We start from the raw sequence: 23542 nt of genomic DNA on the forward strand, positions 1-23542 counted from the left end.
TTCTCACTGGCAGCCTTTGAAGTTTAGGTGAAGGAAGGATGGATATTGGTGTCACACATCTGCATCTTCCATGCTGGCAGGCTTGAATGTACCTCAGTACATGCATAAACCGCTGTTTACTTACAATGGTGTTCATGCTTTTCCTGGCCTTACTTCTTGGAGGCAATTACCGTACTTGTGAGAAAAAGCCTAAGGTTTAGAATACATGTACCAAAAAAACCCATCAAAACCAAAAATACCCCAATTCGATTAAATTGAGGGCACAAAACTCTCGAATCTTAAAACTCTATCCCAACATCATTACACTCCACAAGAAACACTGTGTTCAAGCCGTAGCTGGTGTTTGTGCTTTTCCCTGAACATGAGAGCATTCCTCACACCATGCTGGACACCGTGAAACCCTTCACACACGTCTGTTTATTTAAAAAGCAAATTCGAGCCACGGAGGCGTACGGTCTTCTTTTCTTAAAGGCAAATAAGCCTCTCCTAAATTCTGCTTGCGTTCGCGGCTCCGCAAAGCAACAACGCGAACCGCTTCCGACCGTCCCCGGCGCAGCCGGAGCGCGGCAGGCAGGGGACCCCCGCAGGCCGGTGGGCACCATCTCGGGGCCGCGGCCCCGCAAGAGGGCTCCGGGCCCCCCTCCGCCCCGTGCCCGCCGGGATCCCCGGGACGAGCGGGCCCCGCTCCGCCCCGCCGCACGCCGAGCTCCGCCAAGTTTCGCGCCGCTCCCGGGGCCGCCCCCGGCGCGCAACACCCCGGCCCGGGAGGACCCCGCGGCGCCGCCCTCCGCAGCCGGGGCTCCGCTGGCCCCATCACCGCCCCCCGCCGCGGCCCCGCACTCACCGCCGCGCCCGGCCGCGCAGCCGGCCAGAAGCAGGGCCAGCAGGGCCAGCGCGGCCAGCGCGCACAGCTGCCCCCGCCGCCGCCGCGGCCGCCGCCACTCCGCCGCCGTGCCCGGAGCGCCCATCGCGGCCGCTCTGCTGCGCTCCGACCGCTCCCCTCGCCGCGCCGAGCCTCGCCGGGCGCCGCAGCGCCGCCTCCGCCCGCCCACCACGGGCGGGGGCCGCACGGCGGCTGGGCTGGCGGGGCTCGGCCCCTCTTCGGTCGGCGCACGGAGCCCCGGCACGGTGCTTGCTGCCGGCTGCCCGCGGATTCCTGGGCGGGGAGGGGCTGGCTGCGCATCGCCTTCGCTGGGCATCGCTCCGTCGCACCCATCGCACCTCCTGCCACCGCAGGGGCGCTCGGGACCCCTCGGCATCATCGCCTGGACTACGGCTTGTACCGCCCGTGCGGTGTTGGACACCGAAAAAGCCCCAGCGCACCCGGGGACGGCGGGAGGCAGCCCTCGCTGCCGCTCCTGCGCCTTTCAGACACCCGGGAGGTTTCTCACTGCAGGTGGTTGGGGATTTTTTTCCCCCTTTCTCACATTCTGCCCTGAACATTTTGCCAGGTGAGCAACATTTTGCCCTTCGACCCGGTCCTGTGCGAGCTCTCCTGTTTCCCATCACTGTGTTGGGTACCCTGGCACCCTGGCTCACACACCTCTGGGGAGCTGTGCCACCTGCTTGGGCACAGGACAGCTCACGCACAGCCTCCTCTGCCCTCCTCTGCTGCAGCTGCCGGGCTCAAGAACCCGGGTGGGCCAGAACCTTTCTTCTCCCCTTCCATGTAATGTAATAATTGCTACTGGAGCATTGACATAAATACCTACAGGCTGTGCTGAACCCGGATTGTTGTGCACAAGGGAACAGCTACCTCTGCAGGGCCCACACTTGTGCAGATGCACCATTATCCAGGAGGGGCCCTGAAGTTGCATGATGGATCTACCTTTTTTGCTGGAGATTCACCTTCATCTGAGACGACCAGGAGAGCAGAAGGAATACCTCTGTTCCTAAGGCCTGATTGTTCCCCAAGAGCTGCCATGGCTCACTGGACACAGACTGAAATGGAAGTAAACATCATTGTCAGTATTTGTGGTTAGTTACCAACCTTTCTCAATACAGACAGGCTCATTCTGAGGGCAGCGATGAATTATGTGCACCCACTCTCTGCTGAAAGGGTTTCTGCTAGTTCTAAACTGGACCAGGATGTTGGTTTCCAGCATTTCCAAGTTTCCAGGTTTCCAACTCTACTGTCGCACATCCACTGCTTGTGCTCCTACACACTACTTTAACAATGCTGATGTCCGTGTTGGCCCGAGGTAGGCCGAGCCAGTTCCACCCACCCCTGCCCCAACAGTAAATGGAGTTGACAACTGGCCTAGGATGTAACTATGGAAGAAGTGTTTTGTTTTGGTTCGTGTTTTTTCCAGGTAGAACACACTCCCTTCTCCCTGGAAGGGCAGGTTTTATCTCATGGTAAACAACTCTGAAACCCATAGCACTGTCAAACACTACAGCAAGTCACTCCAGCTGAGGAGAGAGATCCTGACTGTCCCACTGCTGGCTCCAATTGATGCTGTGGGAAAGCAATCGACCCCCTACGGAGGGAGAGGGGCTTGGAGGTGAAAGCCCCTGTTGCTGACACGACAGAGCGTCATGACAGTGCTCCTGAAACACTCCCTTTAAATTTAAGTGTCCCTTTGAAGTCTGTAACTTCTTGAAAATATGACCCTGAGAGTCACTGCAAAATCATTCCTCGTGCCTCCATCATAAACCTCCTCTTTCCCATTGCAGGGCTGCTTGTAAATACCAAGTGGGAGCTCACTGTCTTGGGAATGGAGACTGGAACTATCTGGAAAGCTTATGAAGCTCAGGAAGAAATTTCCCACTCGGAATCACACGGCGAATTAGCAAATGCCTTACTAGCATAGTGAGTACTAACTCCTGAAACATTTCTGGGGAGCTTAAAACAGGAGAATTCCCTCTTCTCTCCTACCGATAAACTGATGTGTGGGTGGAACAGGCTTTGAGCGGCTCCATCTGCTGGAGGAAACAGAAGGGAATCATGGTGGATATTACTCTTTTGAAAGAAACACTCTATATTTATCTTCTACAGGAGTATTCTGCGCAAAAAAAACCACCAAACCAAAACCAAACCTCCTAAAGATCAGACGTGACTAACATGCTGCTGAGTATTACGGAGTTTGCTTTGTGGCACCTCTGCTACAGAGGCTCCGGAGGAGGTTCTTGCTCTGTGAGGGGCCTCAGAAGGTTCCCACAGAGCTGCCTCTCAGAGGGGCAGAAAGATGGGCTTTTTTTCTTTCCACAGCGCAAAACCACATGAAGCACTGGGAGAAAACTGTGTAAATCACAGAATACAGATGTGCAGAAAAGACAGTCAGATGTGCCTTAGTGTAGATGAGGAGCAGTCATGACTATTGCAAGGAGAGCAAACAGCCCTCATGTACTTGGCATTTTCGCCCTCAAGCCACGCCAAGTTCTGCACTTCAGACCAAACAGAGATTTTTCTTCTGTTTGGACTTGCAGATTATGCTCACAAAGAGCTTTCAACTCTGGAGAAAAATATTTGGGATTCAAGCAGAGCACAATGGATGCACATTGGCCAGGCAGAATCCAGCTGCGAGGGGAGGTGATCCCCAGCTGGCAGGCAGTACCCCAAGCTTGTTTGAAGGGCTGAAGGGGGCTGCACTTGAGAGTTGCCCTGGAGCCTTGGCCAAACGTGGATAGGAGCACCATGAGGCTGGGGCTGGGCAGCATTGCCCAGCAGAGAGCACCTGTGTGGCAGAATCACCAAGGTCTCACTGCTGTTGCATTCCACCCACACCGAACTGCTGCAGAGACCCACCTGCGGCACTCCAGCTAGGTCTCAAAGGACAGTGGGAGGGTTCCCTGCCTTGGGTTTCCGTCCAGGGTCTTACCTTTGCAGCATAGCTCCTGTGCCCTCCCTGCCAGTGTCTGCTACACAGAAAGCTGTGCTCTCATCTCAGGCATGTGCTGCTGGATGTGTTAACTGCTTGTTCCTCCTCTCCAAATGGTTCAGTGCTGGGGCTGTGGTCCAGCACAGCTCCAGTTCCAGGTTAAAAGCAGCAGTGAGGCTGGGTCAGCGTGGTTGCCTCTCCTCTGAGGTAAAAGGGGCTGGCTTAAACCAGCTGTTTACCTGACAAGCCTTAGAAACACATACATGCATCCTCTGCAAGCCACAGAGTGGATGCAATTAAACACGCTGCTGATTGCCACTGCTCTCTCCTTCCTACCTGCTCAGCAAGCAGAAAGCCTGCCCGAGTGCCCTGCTCCCAGGTAGAGTTACCCATCTGAATGAAGTGGTTTCAGCAAATTCAGCCAGCCATGCCCCGAGGGAGGCCAGGGAGCGTGTGTACACCAGGATGTCATTGCTGGCTGGTGGCCGACAGCTGAAGGATTGATGCTTTTGGTCAGCTCCCAGCAGTGCCTCATGCAGCGATGCCAAACCTCCTGCTCTCAGTCATGCACCTGCACTCCAGGTTCAGGGTGGTTCAAAAGGCCGCCCAGCTGATGCAATTTTCATGTAAAAACAGTTTACAGTTTAGGCTATGCCTGTTCCCATTTTCTTTAAGAGCATTTCAATAAGTTTGTGTCTGCTTAGATAAAACAGCTTAAGGTCACAGCCTTGGATACAGCTGGGTGTCCTCCTGAAGGCTGGCAGTTCTCTCTGAAAAGCTTGAGCAAAAGAGTTTGCACTTACAGGCTTGTAGTGAGCTCAGGGTTTTGGGGAGGCCTGTTGTACGGGGGGGAGCAGAGGTGACACACTCTGTGTTTCCACTCTGGGAAAACAAACTGGGCTGTGACAGAGCTCGTTTCTGCCTCACCTTCTGCCAGAGGGTTTTGAGGTCTTTGGTAGTTAAAGGGAGGCAGCAGCATCCAGCTTCCTCACTCCTTTTTCGTCTGTCCCTTTCCTAAACAGATTTTTCTAAAGCTTTCCACGTCCTCCCTTCTTGATTCACAACTAAGTACACACATGAGCAAACTGACTAAAGAAACAGTATACTGTTTTTTTTACTGTGTTTGTATGTGTATTTGTCCCTTTTTGAGGCTTGGAGATATTTTCTCCTGCAGCCCTCTTTTTGGGCACTGTTTTCTCTTACTGAGGCCAGTGGGGTGGGAGCCAGAGAGGCAGGATGGAGCAGGACAGCCTTCCCCTGTTGGAGTTTCTTGTCCCGGCCCTTAACCCTCTGCTACTGCTGAATCTTTGGGAATATCTTGTGTTTCAGTGGTGAGGAGAAGCAATTACCAAATTGAGTATGCAGTGCATAAAAGCCAACTGGGGTTCTTTCTGGATGAAAGAGGCAATAAAAACACTGGTATTTATAGAAAAATATTTATTACTTCATGGGATATCAGGGCTTCCTGTGGTTTGAGGCTGTGCCTTGCATAGCTCATTGTTGAATGCCTTGGGATGACTCTTTCTTTTTTTCTTTCAGCAGCAGTTTGCTCTCAAATCAATTATCAGGTTTACAAATAGAGTGATTCTGTGTCCCCTTATGGCCATCCTCCAGTGCTGTCCTCCCCTTCTGCAGGCACAGGGCAGGCTGGTGGTATCTCTGGGGGTGTGTGTGTGTGTGCATCCTGCCTTGAGGAAAGTCTGGGGAATAATGACTCTTCCAGAGGAAAGAGCAGCTCTTCTACCTGCCTGATGGCACTGGAAAAGGGCAATATTTAATAAAATTAAAGGGCAGACACTTCTAAACAAATGCAAATTAAACTCTATTACATGCAGTGAAAAATGCCCTGGAGGACCCTTTGCCAAGGGAAGATGTTTCTGAAGCCAAAAAATATGTCCGAAATGCAGAAGAAGGATGGGTAACTGTGTAAATATTGAAATAGCAGTGTTAGAATGAATCCTAACATTAGTGTATCCTTAGTTCACAGTTTACAGCTCGTAAAAGTCTGAGAAAACAAAACAAAAAAAAAGACCATGAAATCTAATATAAATCTTGGATCATCACCAATGCTTCTGCCCCGCCTTACTACTGGACCTCTTCCAGTGGCCTGCCTGTGAGGGATGCTGTCCTCCAAAAAGCACCATGATCACACTGGGCAGCTCTGGAGGATGCCATAGCAAGCACACAGGAGAGGCTGTGCCTGCCTCAAAGGGGACCCATCCAGCACACAAGCACTTTGTTCCTGCCAGTCTGCTGCTCCTCCTTGTGCCCTGGATGGCAGCTCTGCCTCATTCCTGTGCTCCAGTCTGTGCCCCAGCTTGGAAATGTTCTTGGGCTTGCCAGGGTCATACTTGGACTATCCCAGGTCTCTCATAAGGACTGAGCATTGCCAGCCTGTGAGCAGTGCTTCCTTCCAGGGTCTCTGTCACCTCAGCTCTGCAGAGGTGGCTGCCCTGGGGTGATTCCAGTGGCATCTCCCAGGCCACTCTGAGTGACTTCTCTTCAGACAGCAGATAAATCTTCCGCTCCTCCTTCCCCTTCACCCTCTCAGTAGTGTGCCTGGATTTAGGGAGGGCTGGACAGGGCGACTACCAGCAGGAGAGGAGCACACTGTCTGCAAGAGAGGTGCAAGAGCCTCCAGCGCCAGGGGCTATTTGTTCCCTTTGCTCTGGAAGGACCTGTACATGGCAGAGATCCCTGGGACTGTCTCTGGTTCCCTATCTGAAACCAGCTCATCAGCACTTCACACACCAGCTGATGCAATCAGAGTGCAGGTCTGAGATAATTCACAATTACAAGGAGAAATGCTGCTGCCTTGCTGAGTGAGCTGAACTTACTGGCCCAGGCACAGTAGCTTAATTAAAGTCACTGGAAGGAAGCTGTGATCATCCTGCCTTTGAGCAGAGATACCATTCCCCCCCTCCCATTTCCAGATATAGAAGATGGATGAGTAATTTATTTAGGAATCTTTGTTGGCATCCTAAACTGTGAGTGAAACTTCCCTGGGTTGACAGAAGACCAAGAGAGAGTTCATTGGGATGTTTCCCCCTGCCCTGCAATAGCTCTCACTTCTTTGCCTATAAATGTGCTATGTGACAGAATTTCTCACCAGTTCTCAGCAACAAAGCGTGGTGCAGAGATTGGCTCTCATTTCCAGAAGAGGCAGTAACAGCATGCATACAGGCCAGCTGCTGCTTGGACTCAGTTCCAGCACTGTTCCCGTCCTGGATTTATCAGACGATGAATCTCGGAGCACACAGGTTGCTCCTGGAGACATCTAGTGAGACGTCAGCGTAATGCAAAACATCACAGGCTCTCAAAAACCTCCCTGTGGGGAGAGACAGCTGCTATGGGAGAGCTCTTATACAGTACTGGTGAAGCAGTTCCATCGCTTCTGGTCACTGAGTCCTTCAGCACTCCAGACACAGCAAATACCAGGGTTTCACAGCTGCTTGGGCACGTCATGGGGGGAGGAAGAAGGGGGAGAAAGGGGGAGGAAGGAAGCTCCTAGCTGTCTCCTCAATGACACCTAATTTAGTCAAAATATTTGCCCAGGTTCTGACACAATGTGCTTCAGATGTTAGCAGGTGACATTTGGAGCAACAATGTCACTTCCTGAAATGGCGTGGCTTGACCTAAATAAAATACCTATAGTAACCCCACACTCTGACATATATTACTGTTTAGTTTAACTAGATTGACACCAGTTTTCAGGCATGAATGTATCTGTAATTTAGCCAAATTTATTTCAAATCTTTATTGTAAAATTAAATTGTATTTTTGAAGTCCCTCAGAAATTAATATCCAAGTGCAAAAGTCTGCTCTCTTCTCAAGAGTGCCTGTTACCAGCACGTTTTCAGCATGCAGCACAAGCGTCTGGCACTTTCAGCCACAGGGAAGAGGGCAGCAGCCCTGCGAGGAGCTGATAATCCCGGGCTGGCTCCCAGCCGGCAAATGCTGCCATTCCCCATTCCTGGCACATTATCATAGCCAGCAGGAAACAGCCAGCCCATCCAGCCCAAACAACGAGGTCCGCCGCTGTTACCCCTGCACTTAGAGGGGTAACATGTTGCGACGTGGGTGTGGACCCTCACGGAAGGACAGCAGGCAGCAGCAGGGTCAAACATGGAAGCCTCTTTATTATCTGACTCCAATAACTTATATACATTTTGTACAGAGGGCTGAGATTGGCCCAAGGAGGTTACAACCTCCTGACCTGATTGGTCACTCTTACTTTCAATCAAGTTCTCTCTCAGAGAACAACTATGCAAAACATACAGATAATTTTTAAGAATACAATATTGTTTATGTGAAGCAGCGTGAGAACGGTGCTGCAAAGACTCAAACACTCAAAAGCAAGAAAGTCAGGGGCGACACCACTGCCAGCCAGAGAAGTGCACAAACTCTGGGCTTATTCCTCAAATCCCATTTCATGTAACACCTCTCACAGGCTGGGCTGTTCCATCTGAGGAGCTGTGGCACTGAACTGCCCAGGGCTAACACTTGCCAGGAAAACAGTGACAAGAGAACATGGCCTCACGTCCTGCTAGGGAAGGTTTGGGGTGGATATTAGGAGAAACATCTTCATGGAAAGGGCTGTCCAGCCTTGGCACAGGCTGCCCCCAGCATTATCAGAGTCCCCATCTCTGGAGAGATTTAAAAGCCATGTGGATGTGGCACTTGGGGACATGGGTTAGTGATGGTCTTGGCAGTGGCTGGGGGAATGGTTGGACTTGATAGTCTTAGAGGGCTTTTCCTATGTAAGTGATTCTGTGTAAAGAAGCTGTGCGGGAAAAGCAGCACAGTCAATCCCTAGTTCAAAGAGAGAGAAGTGGGTTAATTTGTGGCGAACTGAACTCCTAATTAAGCATCCAGGATCCCACTTGCTTGCACTACTAAACAGAACTTCTGCTCACCTGAAGAACAGGACTTTCACCATCTCCTGCATGAGCAACCCCACCAAGAAGAAAAGCAGCCACATCACTCACCTGTGCTCTCATTTGTTTCAGTGACAAATTAGCCCCAGTTCTTCTAGGTGGCCTGGAACAGCCTGCTGTGCAAACAGCACATACAAGAAGCTGACACTCCTCAGGACACTGTATTCTGTAAAAAACAGATAAAGAAGGCAGATGGGACCATGAAGTCACCTGAAACCTTTACCCAGCTGCTGCACTACTTACTGCCTCAGGGACAGCAAAGATACTCTCTGGACTTGCTTCAAGTTCTTGTCCTATGTACTGTATTTTTTCCCCAAATAGACATGTGCTGTATTTCTACTGGTGTTTTAGAAAGGAGAGAAATAAAACCTCATCCAGATCATGACTTCATGCTCCCAAATACATGTTTTGTATTTAATTTCACACTTTGGAACCCAGCACTGTGATTTGTGTATGTGGATTTAATTCTGCTGGTGGTACACTGCTGCACCCAAGTGAAGGAGGATGGGTTGGAAAGCAGTGCAAGTTCTTACCTAGATAGACAGCTCAGGAAAAATAATCTAAATTAAGTCACTGCTTGACTTTAAGTGGATTAGTTAAAATGCATTCAATCCCTCAATGCAAGTTCTTATTCAGAAGGAAAATGACCTAAATTTGATTTACTTCCAGTCATTTCCAAACTTAAATAATATTATCACAGCTTTCAGCCAGAGAGGACTGACCCCATGTATGTTAAATTCAGTTTAAGCAATCCACTTACATAGACAAGAGAAACAAAATAAAAACAAAACAAGAAAATATTCCCAAGCTCCAGGCATTAAACTTTGGATTGCTGGGCCTGCTTTTCTGTGAGTTCAGTAGTTGATGGTGGCTGCTGAACAGCCTTAATAGATGTATGGTTGGTGTCAGGTGTGGGTCGGGGTGAGAAGAAGGCATTGGAACCCAGATCATTCCTTTGTCTGGGACTGAGATGATGGAGCAATTACCATATTTGGCTCTGCCTACATGCATGGTGCTGTGTTTTCTCAAATAAATGATGAATGCTACAGGAATCTAAACATGATTTTTTTTTTATAATCACTCCTCCAGACACGCAGCTATTAAATGCTGAGCTGCCAGCCCCAGCTATGCAGAAATTATGAGTCAAGCCCCCCAAATCCTGGGGCTGCCTTGAGGGCTGCGAGATTCACAAAGCGGAGCTCATTCCTCATGTTCCGCAAGATTTAGATGGAGGGAAGGGATGGGGATAAGTACTCAAAAGCAACAGACTGGATCCAGAAAAGGAGGACCTGATCCCTGCTCCCTTACAGGCTGGCCCCAGGAATTATGCTGATAAAATTTCCTAAGTTTCTCTTTTCCTCTTAATCTTCTCTGCTGAAGCAAAACAGCCCTCTGCCCAGAAAGGGCAGAGTCATTACACACCTCAGGACTTTTTCCTTGTGGCAAAAGCTGTTTGGCACCAAAGCAGAAACAGCAAATCTTTCTAAGAAGCAAAAGTACCTCGACCTGAAATCTCCACTGCCTGCAATAACCAGCCCACATGAAGCCTTGTCAGGGATGTTCTGGTTTGCACTGAAGCTCCACGATCCCCCTTCCCAAGACTAAATGCACTTGTTTGTAAAGGAAAAACATATCAGGTCATGCTGATGTGTTTTTCCATGGCCAGTAGGAACGGCTGAAAAAGCACACAGATCAAAGCAACGGGGTCAAGAAAGAGAGGATGAATGTTTATACCCTGCCACAGAGAACAAACGACATTTCCACTTCTTGGGAGCATAGGGAGCAGCCCAAATAAGTGAACGGATCCATGTGTTAGCTCTACTCCAGGCCAGCCAGCCCCATTAGAAGACTTCTGCACAGTTGCCATATTTGTGTGTGCTAGCCCCTCATTTTACCCCTAATGATCTGTCCAGGCAATGTCTGAGGGTTTGACACAACTTGAGGGCATTTCCTCTTTTGCTGCCACTTGTAATCCAGGAAAAGAGGCTGAGCCTCATCTGGGCTTACAGTCTCCTTTCGAGTAGCTGTAGAGATGGAGGTCTCCTAATGTTTGGAAAAAATTACAGAATTTGTTCTTAAATCTACCCCAAGCCTTATTCCAGCCCCAAGACTTACTCCAGCCTCTCACTGTCCTTTTGTTTATAAACCTTCTTGTGCTTAGCAAACTGCCTCAGGCAATATACCAACCCATCCCATTTTTTTTTCCTACTCACAATAAAAACTCATAGAAAACAGCAGTGTTTCATTTTGGAGCTATTTTGAAAAGGAATGTAATCTCCAAGGAACAGAGTAGTGTCAGAAAGTGACCAAACAACACAATAAATTGCATTTGAAGCTCCAGAACTGTCCAAGCTGAGCATGAGGCTCCAACAAGTCTCCCTGTGAACAGAGGCACAGGAAAACTGCCCTTTCCAAAGCTGTGGATAACACTCCAAGAGCAGATGTTAGCATTCCAAGTGCAGATTTTAACACTCCAAATGCAGATTTTCAGGCAGTGGGCTCCTGGGCAGAAGGAGCAGTGCAACGGGAGGAAATGGGACTGCCTGAATTCAGCAGGCATTTCCCTGCCTGCCTCTAAAGCTGCTCCTCACAGTCTGTGGGAGAACTTTAGGAAATTGAGCAATTTACCCACAGCCTCTGTGTTACTGGGAAGGAGTCTCTCTTGGGATCACTGGACACTCTGGGTTTTCATCAGTGCAAGCAGGGTTTAAACCTCTGCTTTAAACCCCGGGTTGGCCATGGAGGTGGCCACACAGTTGGGCAGCAGTATGAGCTCCTAGAGCTCAAAATCTGGGACTGTCTGTCCCAGGATCTTCCCTGCTTTAGAGAGCAGCAGGATCTCCAATCTGCCCACACTGAGAGTCATCAGCCGCACTGGAAACCCCTCAGAAAAAGTCTGTGAGAGAGACTGGGACTGCAAGGAACATCCCTCTGCTGGTCCATGTTTGTTTGTGGTCCTGCTCCAAGGATGTCACCAAAACTTCCGCAAAACCAAAAACTCTCCAACAACAATTTTTAGTGTTAGAAAAAGGCATTATTTTATTCTGGCCAGGATGTGCAACAGGAATCATTTCATCTGCACATTGCCTGGGTTGTGCAGAGAAAATATTTCCATCACACAGATTTTTTGCTAGATCTTTCCCACACTTACACAGTCAAAACCCAGAGAAACTCATTGATTCAATGCTCAATGATCCCAAGTTATACAGTTCTTAGTATTTGATTTCCTATTGGTTATTGATCCCTTCACCTTCAATGTTGATTAGGTTCTTGTTCTTCTAGGACAGAGGCCCCAGGGTGACAGCCAGTTGGGATGAATGCAGTGGAATGACCAAGGCCTGTGTGCTCCCTGAAAATCCCTGCCCTGGAGATGAGAGTCATTTCCATCAGTACACAAACTTTTCTTTAAGCCCTTTTCTTGGTAAGAGTGTCTCACTTGCAACATCCATCAGAAACATTCTCTTGAGGTATTTTTAGACAACAGTAGTGGTGGTCCAGTGAGTCACAGCTCTGGTGCTGCCCATTAATACAGAAATCCCTGGGAGCCAGGGTAATAGATTGCTTTCCAGGGCTACTTCCATGGTGCATTGTTTCAGCAGCACACCAGCATACCTTGCTCTCACCACCGTGTTTGAACAGTGGGGTTTGTTCTCTCCTCGCAAACAAAACAATTGGAGAAGGCATCCAAAAGCCCCTCAACTCCAAATCACTGCAATCCAACTTGATTTTACTGCATGTACCAGCCAGTATTCTGAGTGCAGGAAAATACAAGATACAAGTGATGGGGAAGGAGGTAGGAAGGGAAAGGAGGCAGTCCAGAATCTGGCAAGGGAGCAAGCTGGGTCACTCCAGAGTCTGGCAAGGGGAATAACTGAGGCATCAGGAGGGCCTGTTCCTTGCTAGGAAACAAGGCATGGGACATTTTAAAGAACTTCTGTGGTTTACCTACAATAAATCTCATGTTTCAGAGGGCTGGAGAAGCTTGTGGGGAGAGCAAAGCAAGTGAGAGGAGAGGCTGCCCTGCTGCCTCCTGGCACAGGGTAAATGCAGCAGTCCTCTGTTCACCTCAGAAGTGCTTGCTGAGAGTTTTGTCAGAGCTCACCCTCAATGAGTCTGTGGTTCTGTGATGTGGACCTGTGCAGAAAGGATCCCACAGTTCTGTGACATGGGCCTGACAATGAGGCATGTCAGCAAAGTTGCTTTGAACTGCTCCATCTCTGCATTTTAACACAAAGCCAAGGCAGGGTCAGGATGGGCACTGCAGGTGGGTACAGAAGGTCTGAATCAGATTCAGCCTGACAGCAAACTGCCTCAAGGGGAAAACCAGAGGTGATGCCCTGGGTCTTCCCTGATACCAGCAAAAGGCAGGGAAATGAAGGAAAAATTTCCCTGGTAGCTATTCCCTGGTAAATCCCCAGCCAGCATTCCTTGCAGGGCACAGAGGGCATTTCTCACACTATCAGAGGTTTCCTGCTCCCCAGCCAAACCTATAACAGGCTGATCAGAAAGATGCTGTAGCCCAAAGCTGCTTTTAAAGCTGGTCTGACCAAGCAAAAATGTTCCACTGACAGCATTGACTTCAGACAACTGTTCAATAAAAGAGCAAAGCAGAAGGGGAAAAAAGAAAACCAAAACCCCAACCAGAACAACAACAAAAAGCCCCGAGCAGCACCTGGAGAGTTAAGCCTTGTTGTCATAGCATCTTCAAACTGTTAAAAATGGGTGGAGATAATATTTTTCTCCTTAAAATGCCTTTATTAATCAGCTCTTAGATGGGTGGCTCGAGGGAGGTTTCAGCCCTTCCGGGTTCACCCTGAGGAGGAGGGTTTTGTTCAGCTTTGCAGTCGTAAGTTCCTGCAGAGCTGGGAGCTCTTCCCTCGTCGGGAGTCTGAGGAGTTCTAGCTTTCGTTGGGTTGGTCTGGGAATCTGCTTCTTCTTGGGTACTTTTTAGGTTACAGCGAGTTACAAAAAATTGTTCATTAATACTTTAGGGTATACACGGTTTAGTACTGTCTTTTGTGGGTTTAAATTTTACTTTGATTTGTTTTGGTAGGGGGGTTTTGATTTTAAAAAGTGTCCCAGGGTACCTTGGGGTTTTTAATTTGCATGTTGGGGACTGGGGTCACCTGGGGGTGGTTGCGTAATTGCCGCAGTGGCAGCCTCATGGGAATTGGGCTGGGAGGTCATGTGTGCCGTGGCTTGCAGTTTCATGATGGCGGCTGGGGTCTTGCGGCGGGCGCCAGGAGCGAGGGCGGCCGCACACAGGGGAGCAGCAGGCAGCGGCCGCGCGCAGCAGGGGAGCAGGGATGGCCACGCGGGCCCCTGGAGTGGCAGCGGGCTGCCCTGTCGGCCGTGCCATGCCGGAGCGGCGGCAGCGGGCATGGGCAGCCGCTTTCGTTTTCGGTTTTTCTGGCGGCTGGGGTCTTGGGGTGGGCGCTGCAGCTGGGGTTCTGGCAGTGGGAGCCGGGAGCCGCAGTGCCGGCAGTTGTTCCAACGCAGGGAGTCGGGTCGGCGGCGGCGCCCCGATGGCGATTCGCGGGCGCTGGGAGTGGGGCCGCGCCGGCCCAAGGCGAGCGGACCGCTCCAGGGTGGGGTGGCACACCGGCAGCTTTTGCTTTCGGTTTCTTTGGTGGCTTGGGAGGGGCACTCTGGCAGGCACGGGGGCTTCTCTCTCCTCCGGCTGCTTGGGGGGGTGCGGTTTTCAAAGAGCCACCCCCCCCCCCCGCTTTTTGCCTACAAAGGTGGCTTTTCATTGTTACATTACAATTTAAAACATTTAAAACATTATTACACTTATTACACAACACACAAGGGTTTTAACACTGCAAATTTTCAATATATACTTAGGAGTTCTCTAATTTTCATTCTTTCAATCCCTTCTCTTTTCCTTTGATCAGGTTTTTAAACTGCATCAACTTTATTTTTGGTAATATATTTTTTGTGACTTCTGATATTGGTTATAAATTTTCTCTGCTTTATCAAGTATTTTTGCACTAGAGGTTAGTTTTAGTACACTTGCAGGCTTTTGGGGGCTGATTTTTAGAATTTGAAGACTCGCCTGTACTGTGGAGGTTATAATTCGAATAAAGAGGAAAATTACAACTACACTCAAGATTATAAATTCAATTTTCTTCCACCAAGTTCTTTAGGGGCTTAAAATTGTTCCACCAATTGATATTGATTAAGGGTGTCCAGTTTTGGGTAGTTACATATGTAACTTTTTCTTTTGGAAATTTTTTTTGTTTCTGTTCTAGAGCAGCACTTTAATGAATTAAACTTTTCGCAGATGCTACCTTCATTTGCTAGCAAATAGTTTACGACCAATTTTATTTGGTCTACTTCTGCTCTTGTCCGGGCTATCTGATGGATCATATGATCTAGGACTAGGACTGTTTTATTTGCTATCACTTCTAATATTGCTTGCGATTGGATAATCTGGTTTAACATATAAATGAGGGTTTTGTACCTCCAAGACTTATTTTGTACCCACGCGGCTGACTTGTATGTTTTTATGATTCTTTCTGGGATCCAAACTTTACCTGTCCAAGTTTGAAAATTGCTCATATCAATCACAGCTTGGTTTTGTTTTGTCATTTCTTGCTAAATTTTTGGGGCTTTCCCTGAGGTGTTTTTGGTGTTGAAAGGAATCCAAGTTTGGGCCACATTTTTGACTACTAGGGATTTTTCGTAGCCAATTCTTTTTATCAAACCAATAAACAAGTTTTTATTGAGGGGTTTGCCTATTCCCGTTATTGTTTGTGGTTTTTCTTCCATGAAGTTTATAACTCTTCTTAAAATACTTATTTCTTTTAGCCGAAACCATTCTCTTATAAAGCACTCTCTAATCAGGCACTGCTCAAAGGTGGCAGTATTTCTTGTGATCAAATGTTGTTTTCTCTCTTCCTGACAGGTTGAGAGTTGGAAGTCAGCAAAGCAAGCGGGGTTTGCGTTGGTATAAACTCTGATTGAGGACTGTGAGTTCTCCCCATCACAGATGGGGGAATATCCTTTTGAACCAGCTCCTTCTATGGGTCAACTTATCATCAAGACCATCATTAGCCCTCTCAAGAGTCCAGTATGAACCTTTTCTATCTTTAGGTGTCACCTGGCCTTGCCTCTTGGGTTTAGGAGCTTTTCAGGTTCAGCTTCTAGAGTTTTTCTTTTGCAGCATCACACTTGGCTGTTAGTTTTAGGTAGCTTTCTTGGGGTGTGCTCTATGAGAGATTTTCAGATTTTTGATTTTTTTCAATAGGTATTGGTAGTAACTTTCCCAATAATCTATACTAATTTAAAACAACACAAACCACTTTAGTTGTTAATTTTACTGAAAGAACGTGTGAGGGAGGTGTTCTCATTTCATCCAGTTTTAAGCAGAGAGGCTCAAGCTACTCTGCTCTGTGGCAAATGGCATTTCTCTCATGGCGAGATATAAATTAGTTCTTTGTGTGTGTGGTGTTTATCCCCTGCAGCTCAGCACTGTTTGGGGGCATTTCTATGCTCCTGGCTGGACACTCGCACCCATTGAGTGCTCCCCAGGAATGACAGAACTCAGTCCCACAAGCACCATAGCCCCATCCACCAGAGCATCCTGCAACACCAGTGCAGAGGGCTGCTCAGTCACCTACCTGCCTCTCGGGTTTAATCTGGCTTTTTCTCACCCGAGATTCCAAGGCTGGTGGTTCGTGTGGGTCCGAGGGAGTGATTTTCCCTCTTGACCTCTGAAGGATTTAGGGTCTGCTGTCTGTTTGTGTGGGTCCAAGGGAGTGATTTTCCCTCTTGACCTCTGAAGGATTTAGGGTCTGCTGTCTGACTCTATGTCTCTGTGTTCTGTGGTGAGCTCAGTGCGGTGCGAGAATGAAGGGAGTCTCAAGGTCTTGGTTTTCTTGGTCTCTCGCATTGTTTATTAGTTCTTATTTTACAATTCTCAGTGTCCGGCTCAGATGTTCACAGCAGCCTGGACATGAGGTGACTCCCCCTGTGTGATGGGAGGTCGCTACCTCTTATATAGATAACTACGTACCCATTATTTACAATTCTGTGCCAATGTCTATCACCTATACTAACAAGGTCATGTCTACTTTGATCCAATCCACTGAAACTACTTTGTGCCCACGTCACTATAGAAGATGGATGCCAAGGGAGAAGAAGAAGAACTCAGGGCACCGCCCTAAAATCTCCATCTTGTCCCTTTGCATCTACATTCTAAAAATCCAAAACTACAAAATCTTCTACACAGTGATAAACTACACTACTCTCTGTCACACATTTGTGACTTGAAATTCTTCTCTTTGTTGGATTTTTTCACATGGACCAAAATCAAAGACTGTATCTTCGGGCTCTGTGCCAGGCAAAACCCCCTGCACAGACCCCAGATCCTCTTTCTCGGGTCCCAGGCCTCTCTACCAAGGTCTGTGACTTCCCAGAGGGATGCCCTGAACTCCAACACCTGCCAACCTGAATGATCCCAGGGTTCCAAAAACAGAGACCAAAAGCACAGAGAGATGGACTGGGAATATTTTGAGGCTGAGCTAACAGCCTGTCAACAACTATGAAGAGTTCTGCTCCCCCATACTGGGTTCTCAGTTTCTCTTTATGGCTGTTTCAGAGAGAATGTGCCGGTTTGAAAGCAAAACCAGTGAGAGACTCAAAGTCAGAAATACAATTTAATAGAAATAAGGTAAAATAAAATGAAATAGATAAGAAGCAATAATACAAACGACCTCTGACAGAGTCAGAATACAACCTGACACCCTGTTGGTTATGGTGGTGGTAGCAGTACAGATGAAGTGGTCTTGTTGAAGCAGTGATCCCATAACAAGGTCTGGTAGCTCTGGTCCTCTGGGAATCCAATGAATAAGAGCTCCCTGTGCTGTCCCAAATTCCAGATGATATCCAGGTGGAAATGCTTGGCTCCTCCCCATGGGTGGAGCATCTCACAATGGGCTGATATATTTCTATGAGTCATTAAACAGAGATAGCTCCTGGAAGGAGTTACCTATGAGTCATGGGCAAGGCATCGATGGGCCCATTAACAGAAGATAGTCTGGAGGGAAGGGATAAGGGAAACACTGCCCCATATGGTTCTAACAGCTCATGAGGATGGTGATAGAATACATACTTAGGGCACATCCTACACTGCAACCCAGGACAGAGAACAAAGACCAAACACTCACACCTAAGCACCCAACTCTGTCCTTCCACAAAATTCACCCAAGTTTGGGGCAAGGAATGAGACAGTTGTCCTGACAGGGTATTTTGGAACCAGCAGATGCCACAGAATGCATGTATTTGATGTTCTTTTCTTATCAAAGCACAGAAGTCTGGAAGCAGAAAATAATCTGTCGTCAGAAGGGGAAGTGTTTCTGCAAGTGCAAGGAAGCACTTTTGTGTAACTTCCAGCTAAGACAAGATTCCTGACAGCCAAATGCTCCCAAGTAACAACTCCCAGCAGCTGAGCCATTGTTGGGGGAAGGAGCTTTAACAGAATCCCAAACTGGTTTTGTTTGAAAGGGAACTCAAACCTCATCCAGTTCTACCACTTCCGCTGTCCAAGTTGCTCCAAGCCCCATCCAACCTGGCCTTGGACACTTCCAGGGATCCAGGGACAGCCACAGCTTCTTTGAGAACCTGTGCCAAGGCCTCAACACCCTCACAGGGAAGAATTTCTCCCTAGTATCCCATCTAACCCTGCCCTCTGGCAGTGGGGAGAAATTCCCCCTTGTCCTGGCACTCCAGGCTCTTGACCAAATCCCCTCTCCAGCTCCCTTACAGCCTCTTTGGGTACTGCTGCCACCAGATCTATATTCCCACCAGGGAAGATGTTAAAAAGCCTCAACAAGCTCTCTGGATAAGCAGGAGAACAAGAGGAAGTTCTAAAGGAAGGAGTAGAAGAAAGGAGCTCATGGAGACCTGAGAGGAGATGGTGGTGCTGAACCTGCCCTGGGGCACTGGCTCCTCTTCCCCATTCCCATTCCAGCTGCTTCCCCTAAAGCAGACAGAGTTCTCTCTGCACCACAGTGCTATCCACCCTGTTTCAGCATGGAATTACAGCACACTTTCAGACAGACTAACAGCTGCCCTGGCTTATGGGAAAACTCCTGGAGATGGATTCTAGGGCAGTGCCACAAATGAAAGAGAGACCAAAACCTGTTTGTCACACAGCCACTGGTGTGGGATGGAGAAGAGCAGCTGGTGCTCCCAACAGGGATCCAGCATGATCCATCCTCTGTAAATCAGACCATTTTTTAATTCCTTGCTTACATTGCCTTCAGGGTTGGAACCTGCAAACTCATCCATTCCACCTTAATTGAGGCACTTGAAGATTTGTCTTTTTGACTGAGAGACAGAAGTTATTTCCCTTTTAATCTATTGGTGTTTATGCATCAAATTAAATCCCTCCAGTCCTTTTTACTAGTACCTTTGGCCTGTCAGAGCAGCATCATTTCTTCATGCTGTTCCACCCTTAAAATCCTGCTTTTGGAGCAAAATGGCCCTTCAGTTCAGCACCTGGACTGAAACATTTGCAGGATACCGACTGATCAGGAATTTTTACTGGTAAGTTTATTTTCTCTTCCAAGAGTCTATGAAAACCAGCAGCACATTTTTGTAGGACCGCTAACATAATCTCTGGTTACCAGGGAGATTTCCTTGGGGAATTTTCTGTTGAGAAAATAAAAACAGTTTTTAAAGAAACCTATAGTAAATTGCTCCAGCCCAGGGAAATTCAAATGTGAATTTCAATAGCAGTAATTGGCAGCCACTCTGTTGCTTGCCAGCACTTAACAGAAGTCCTAGAAAAGGTTTTTATTCAGATTGGCATTGTGTTGGTAACTCCTGGGCATTTCCAGCAGGAAAACTGCCTGTGTTCCCAGGCAGGAAAGCTCCTACAGAGAGCGGCCACCAGAGCAGGGACTATTCCCTGCTCCCTTCTTTCCCAAAAGACACCCCTTGTACCTGGAGGTGAAAAACCATGGGCTGCAACAGGGATGTGACTTCACATAAGCTGAGCTACAGAGACTAGGAAGATTTGAAATGGTGTCAATACTAAAAAGCAAGATGAAATAAACCCTTCACAACTCACTGCAGGCTCCCAAAGCTTTACCTACATTTCAGTGAATTAGAAAGCTGAATCAGTGTGCTTGTGAACCCTCCTGCCTTCTGTGAAGGACCTTTTACAAGGGAATTTATAAACAAAAAGCTTCAAGGGGAAAGCCAACCCCCCCATCTCCAGTTATCCCAAACTCTCCAGCCACATGAATGAGATGAGCAGTAACTGGATTTAGGACAGCACGCACTGAGGAGTTCACCTTGTTCCAAGGTGTGACAGCTGTGGCAAGGTAGCCCACAACAGATGGCAAGGGAAAGGGTCAGGAGCAAGGCATGCCTGGCATACACAGTCTAATTTGTTTATTTTTGGACACTAATTTGTTTAATAATTAAAAAAAAACCATTTTTGTTTCTGGCTGTCTTTGTTTGCAATGCAAGATGTAACTGAAAGTATGTATTCTATTATCATCTGTTAGAACCAAGTGGGGCAGTGTTTCTTTACCTCTTCCATTCCTCATAACTGGGAGGGAGAAGGGGGTATCTTCTGTTAATGGGCCAGCTGTTACAACCAGGTGGGGCAGTATTCTTTACCTCTTCCAGGACCCATCCTCCCTCCAGGGGGATATATTCTGTTAATGGGCCATTGAGTCTCACTGCATGACGGATAAAAATACATCATCCCGTTGTGAGATGCTCCACCTGAGGGAGGAGCAAAGCATTCCTACCTGGATAAAAATCTGAGATTTGGAACACCAGGGCAGCCTGTTTTCCACTGGATTCCCAGAGGAAGATAAGAACCATCTACGCCACTACTGGATCTTGAGAAGAAAACTACACCTTACTACAGGATCATTGCTTCAACAGAACTACATCTATCACTCCAAGAGGACTGCATCCACGATTTTAATTGGACTGCTACCAACACCCTGACCAATAGGGTGTCAGGTTGTATTCTGACCCTGTCAATGGGGTTTTTTTTGTACTACTGCATTTTTATTTTAGTTTTCCTAGTAAAGAACTGTTATTCCTATTCTCATATCTTTTTCTGAGAGCCTCCTAATTTCAAAATCATAATATTTTGGAGGGAGGGGGTTTACATTCTCCATTCCAAGGGAGACTCCTGCCTTCCTTAGCAGACACCTGTCTTTCCAAACCAAGACATTGGCCTTCCTACATGGCCAGACTGACTTGCACATATTCTCCTGGGGCGCCTCTGCTCTGAGACACCAGGAGCCAGCACTGCTCACACATGCCCAACAGCCCCATTCTGATTCAGCATGCAGGGATACCGAGGAATTCTGCAGTGGATACCAAGGAATTCTGCAGTGGATACCAAGGAATTCTGCAGTGGATACCAAGGAATTCTGCAGCAGTTCTGTGCCTGCAGGAGGCACCAGGGCTAGGAGAGAGACATCATGACAAACACGGTTGTGTGGGAACCACTGCATCTGAGAAAGGCAAAGTTCCAGCTACCTCCTGCAATCCTTCTTTCCCATCCCAGCAGCTTCCCAGGACCTCCTGGATGCCTGATCAGGGTCCTGATGCTCCTCACTGGCCACGCTGTCACATGCCAAGGAGTGATGCACAGCAGTCCTTGCAGGCACCAACTGTTGAATAAGCTCTGCTCTGGCCCTTAAAAATGTTTACAAAATGAGTGTTTTCCATATGACAGATGGCTGACAGCTAGCCTTTTCCATCAATAACTTAATTTCTCTGGAAAGAGTAGAGTGCTCTACAAAGTGTGACAGGTACAGTGATAACCCTCTGCATCCAGAGATGGCCACAGGGATGGGCAGGACACAGCACTGCAGAGTGGGGCTCTGCATGGAGTGTGCTTGGCAGCACTTGGAGTTGAAGTTTAAGGAAAAACTGGGATTTATGTCTGAAGCAGAGCACGTGCAGCAGGAGCCCTTCTCCCAGCAGCAGCTGCCTGCAGACATCTTCCTGCTGCTCTGAGCCATGAGCCCAGTGCCTGGCTTGGGACATTCCGGCACCCTGAGAAAGCATGGCCTTCTCAGATCCTACTGCTCCTTCCTCATTTTCCATCCTCTTCCAAAGTGCCAGGGGAATGGCCCTGAGGGGAGCAGTGTCCAGGCATCCTGTCAACTCTTCAAGGGACTTTTGGAGATTTTGCACAAGGAAGAGCTACAGAGAAACAAACAGAAAAAGGGGAAAATGGATTCTTTCAGCTGAAAAAGCATTTTATTATCATAGCATGAAAACTAGTGCTGTACTTAACATCTCTAAAGCATCCAGGTTCTGTGTTTTTAAATGCCATGGAGAAGAAGAAACTGATGCCAGTGCTGTTTTCCCAGTAGACCTCCAGGAGCAGCAGGGGAAGCCCCAGCAGCTGCTGAGCAGCGGTGCCTTTTCTCTCTGTTTTCCTTCTGAAGTTACCTTCTCCTTCCCAGCACAGCCCTGGCTCAGAGAGAGGTGCAGATGAGCTAGGGAATGCGAAGTCCACGGGAGCAGGAGCCCGTCTGATGCAGCTGCTGCACCAAACCACTGCAGTGTCACAGCCAGTCCAGGGAATGAACAACCTTTCCTGTGTGGCAAGGGCTGCTCCCTGAGCCCAGGGACAACAGGAGCAGTGGCTTGGAAGTTGTCCTGATTCCTTCTGAAGCTCCATCCCAGACAAGTTCTCACCTTCCTAAAAGTTACTCAATACCTTGTGCAAATTCATTCAAATTGATGCCACATAGAGGAGATGACCCTCTGTAAAAACAGGAATCTCCCCCCATCTCTGACCACCAGGGAGAATTTTAAAAGGAATAAAGAATAAAATTCCCAGCAGCTTTGTGAGCAGTGTTTGATGTTGGGTTGTGTAAATCACAGCCCATACTGAGCTGCACATATGGGAATACAAAGGAAGGCTTTGATGAACAGCTCACTGGAGCTCAGATTCAACTGCACAGCCAGATGAGAGGTTAATGACCCAGAAGAGAGAAATGCTGACCCCTCAGTGTCTGGCACCATTTCCATGCATGTTTGACAGTCCAAAATCAGGGCTATTTTAGCAGAGGGGTAGGAGCTGGAAGGGACCAGGGGGCATCCACTAGGAGGCATTGGGAGCAGTGCAGGAAGCAGTGCCTCTGCTGCCTGAGTAGTGTTTTCCATTTTGGTTCCTCAGCAAGGACAGACAGCTGGACAAGTCACCTGACCAGACATAAGTGCTGAAAACACAGAGGGTGGGAACTAGGTGGACTTCAGGGTCCTTTTCAACCCAAACCATGCCTTGATCCCATGGACACCTCCATTAATGAGAAACAAGTCAAGTCCAAAGGATGCCAGACTCGGGGGCAGGAATTGCTTTCAAAAGGAAAGGAGTGTAATTATTAATTTCCAAATGTCACACTTAGACACCTGAGGAACAAAAATATAGGGCACCTGAGGATTTTCAATGATTTTGAAAACAGCAGTACTGGAACACCCCCAGGGCTGGAACATGAACAATCCGAAATTTATTCCCAGAAGGAGTTCCCAGGTTACTCTGATGAACTGTTTACTGCAGGTTTTGTGAGCTTTTGACAGGAGTCATCTGGCAGAACTGAAGCCAAATAAAGCTAACTGAGCCAATAAGTGAAAATACACAGGCATCATTAGCAAAAACAAGGAAAAAGGAAGATGGTCTGCTTTCACCCATTTTGGGGGGCTGACAGACTTTTTAAAGAGATTGAAATACACAGCTCTCTTTTACTGCCTGAGGTCATGGCACATGCCTCCAGCCCACCCTGGGGC

At 48.2% G+C, this 23542-nt stretch overlaps 1 protein-coding gene across 1 annotated transcript in view; it reads right to left on the reverse strand.

Annotated features, from left to right (window-relative positions):
* SLC24A3 (solute carrier family 24 member 3) overlaps positions 1–968 on the reverse strand; it is a gene marked incomplete at its 5' end in the record, with an annotated part of 115220 nt that extends 114252 nt beyond the window's left edge. Inside the window, one exon of the mRNA XM_083857525.1 lies at positions 845–968. Coding sequence (XP_083713651.1) covers positions 845–968 — 124 coding nt within the window. The remainder of the gene's footprint in view (positions 1–844) is intronic.
* Between the last annotated feature and the right edge of the window lie 22574 nt (positions 969–23542).

This window comes from Zosterops lateralis (genome assembly GCF_965231275.1).
Source record: "Zosterops lateralis genome assembly, chromosome: 3".
NCBI classification, from domain to species: Eukaryota; Metazoa; Chordata; class Aves; order Passeriformes; family Zosteropidae; genus Zosterops; species Zosterops lateralis.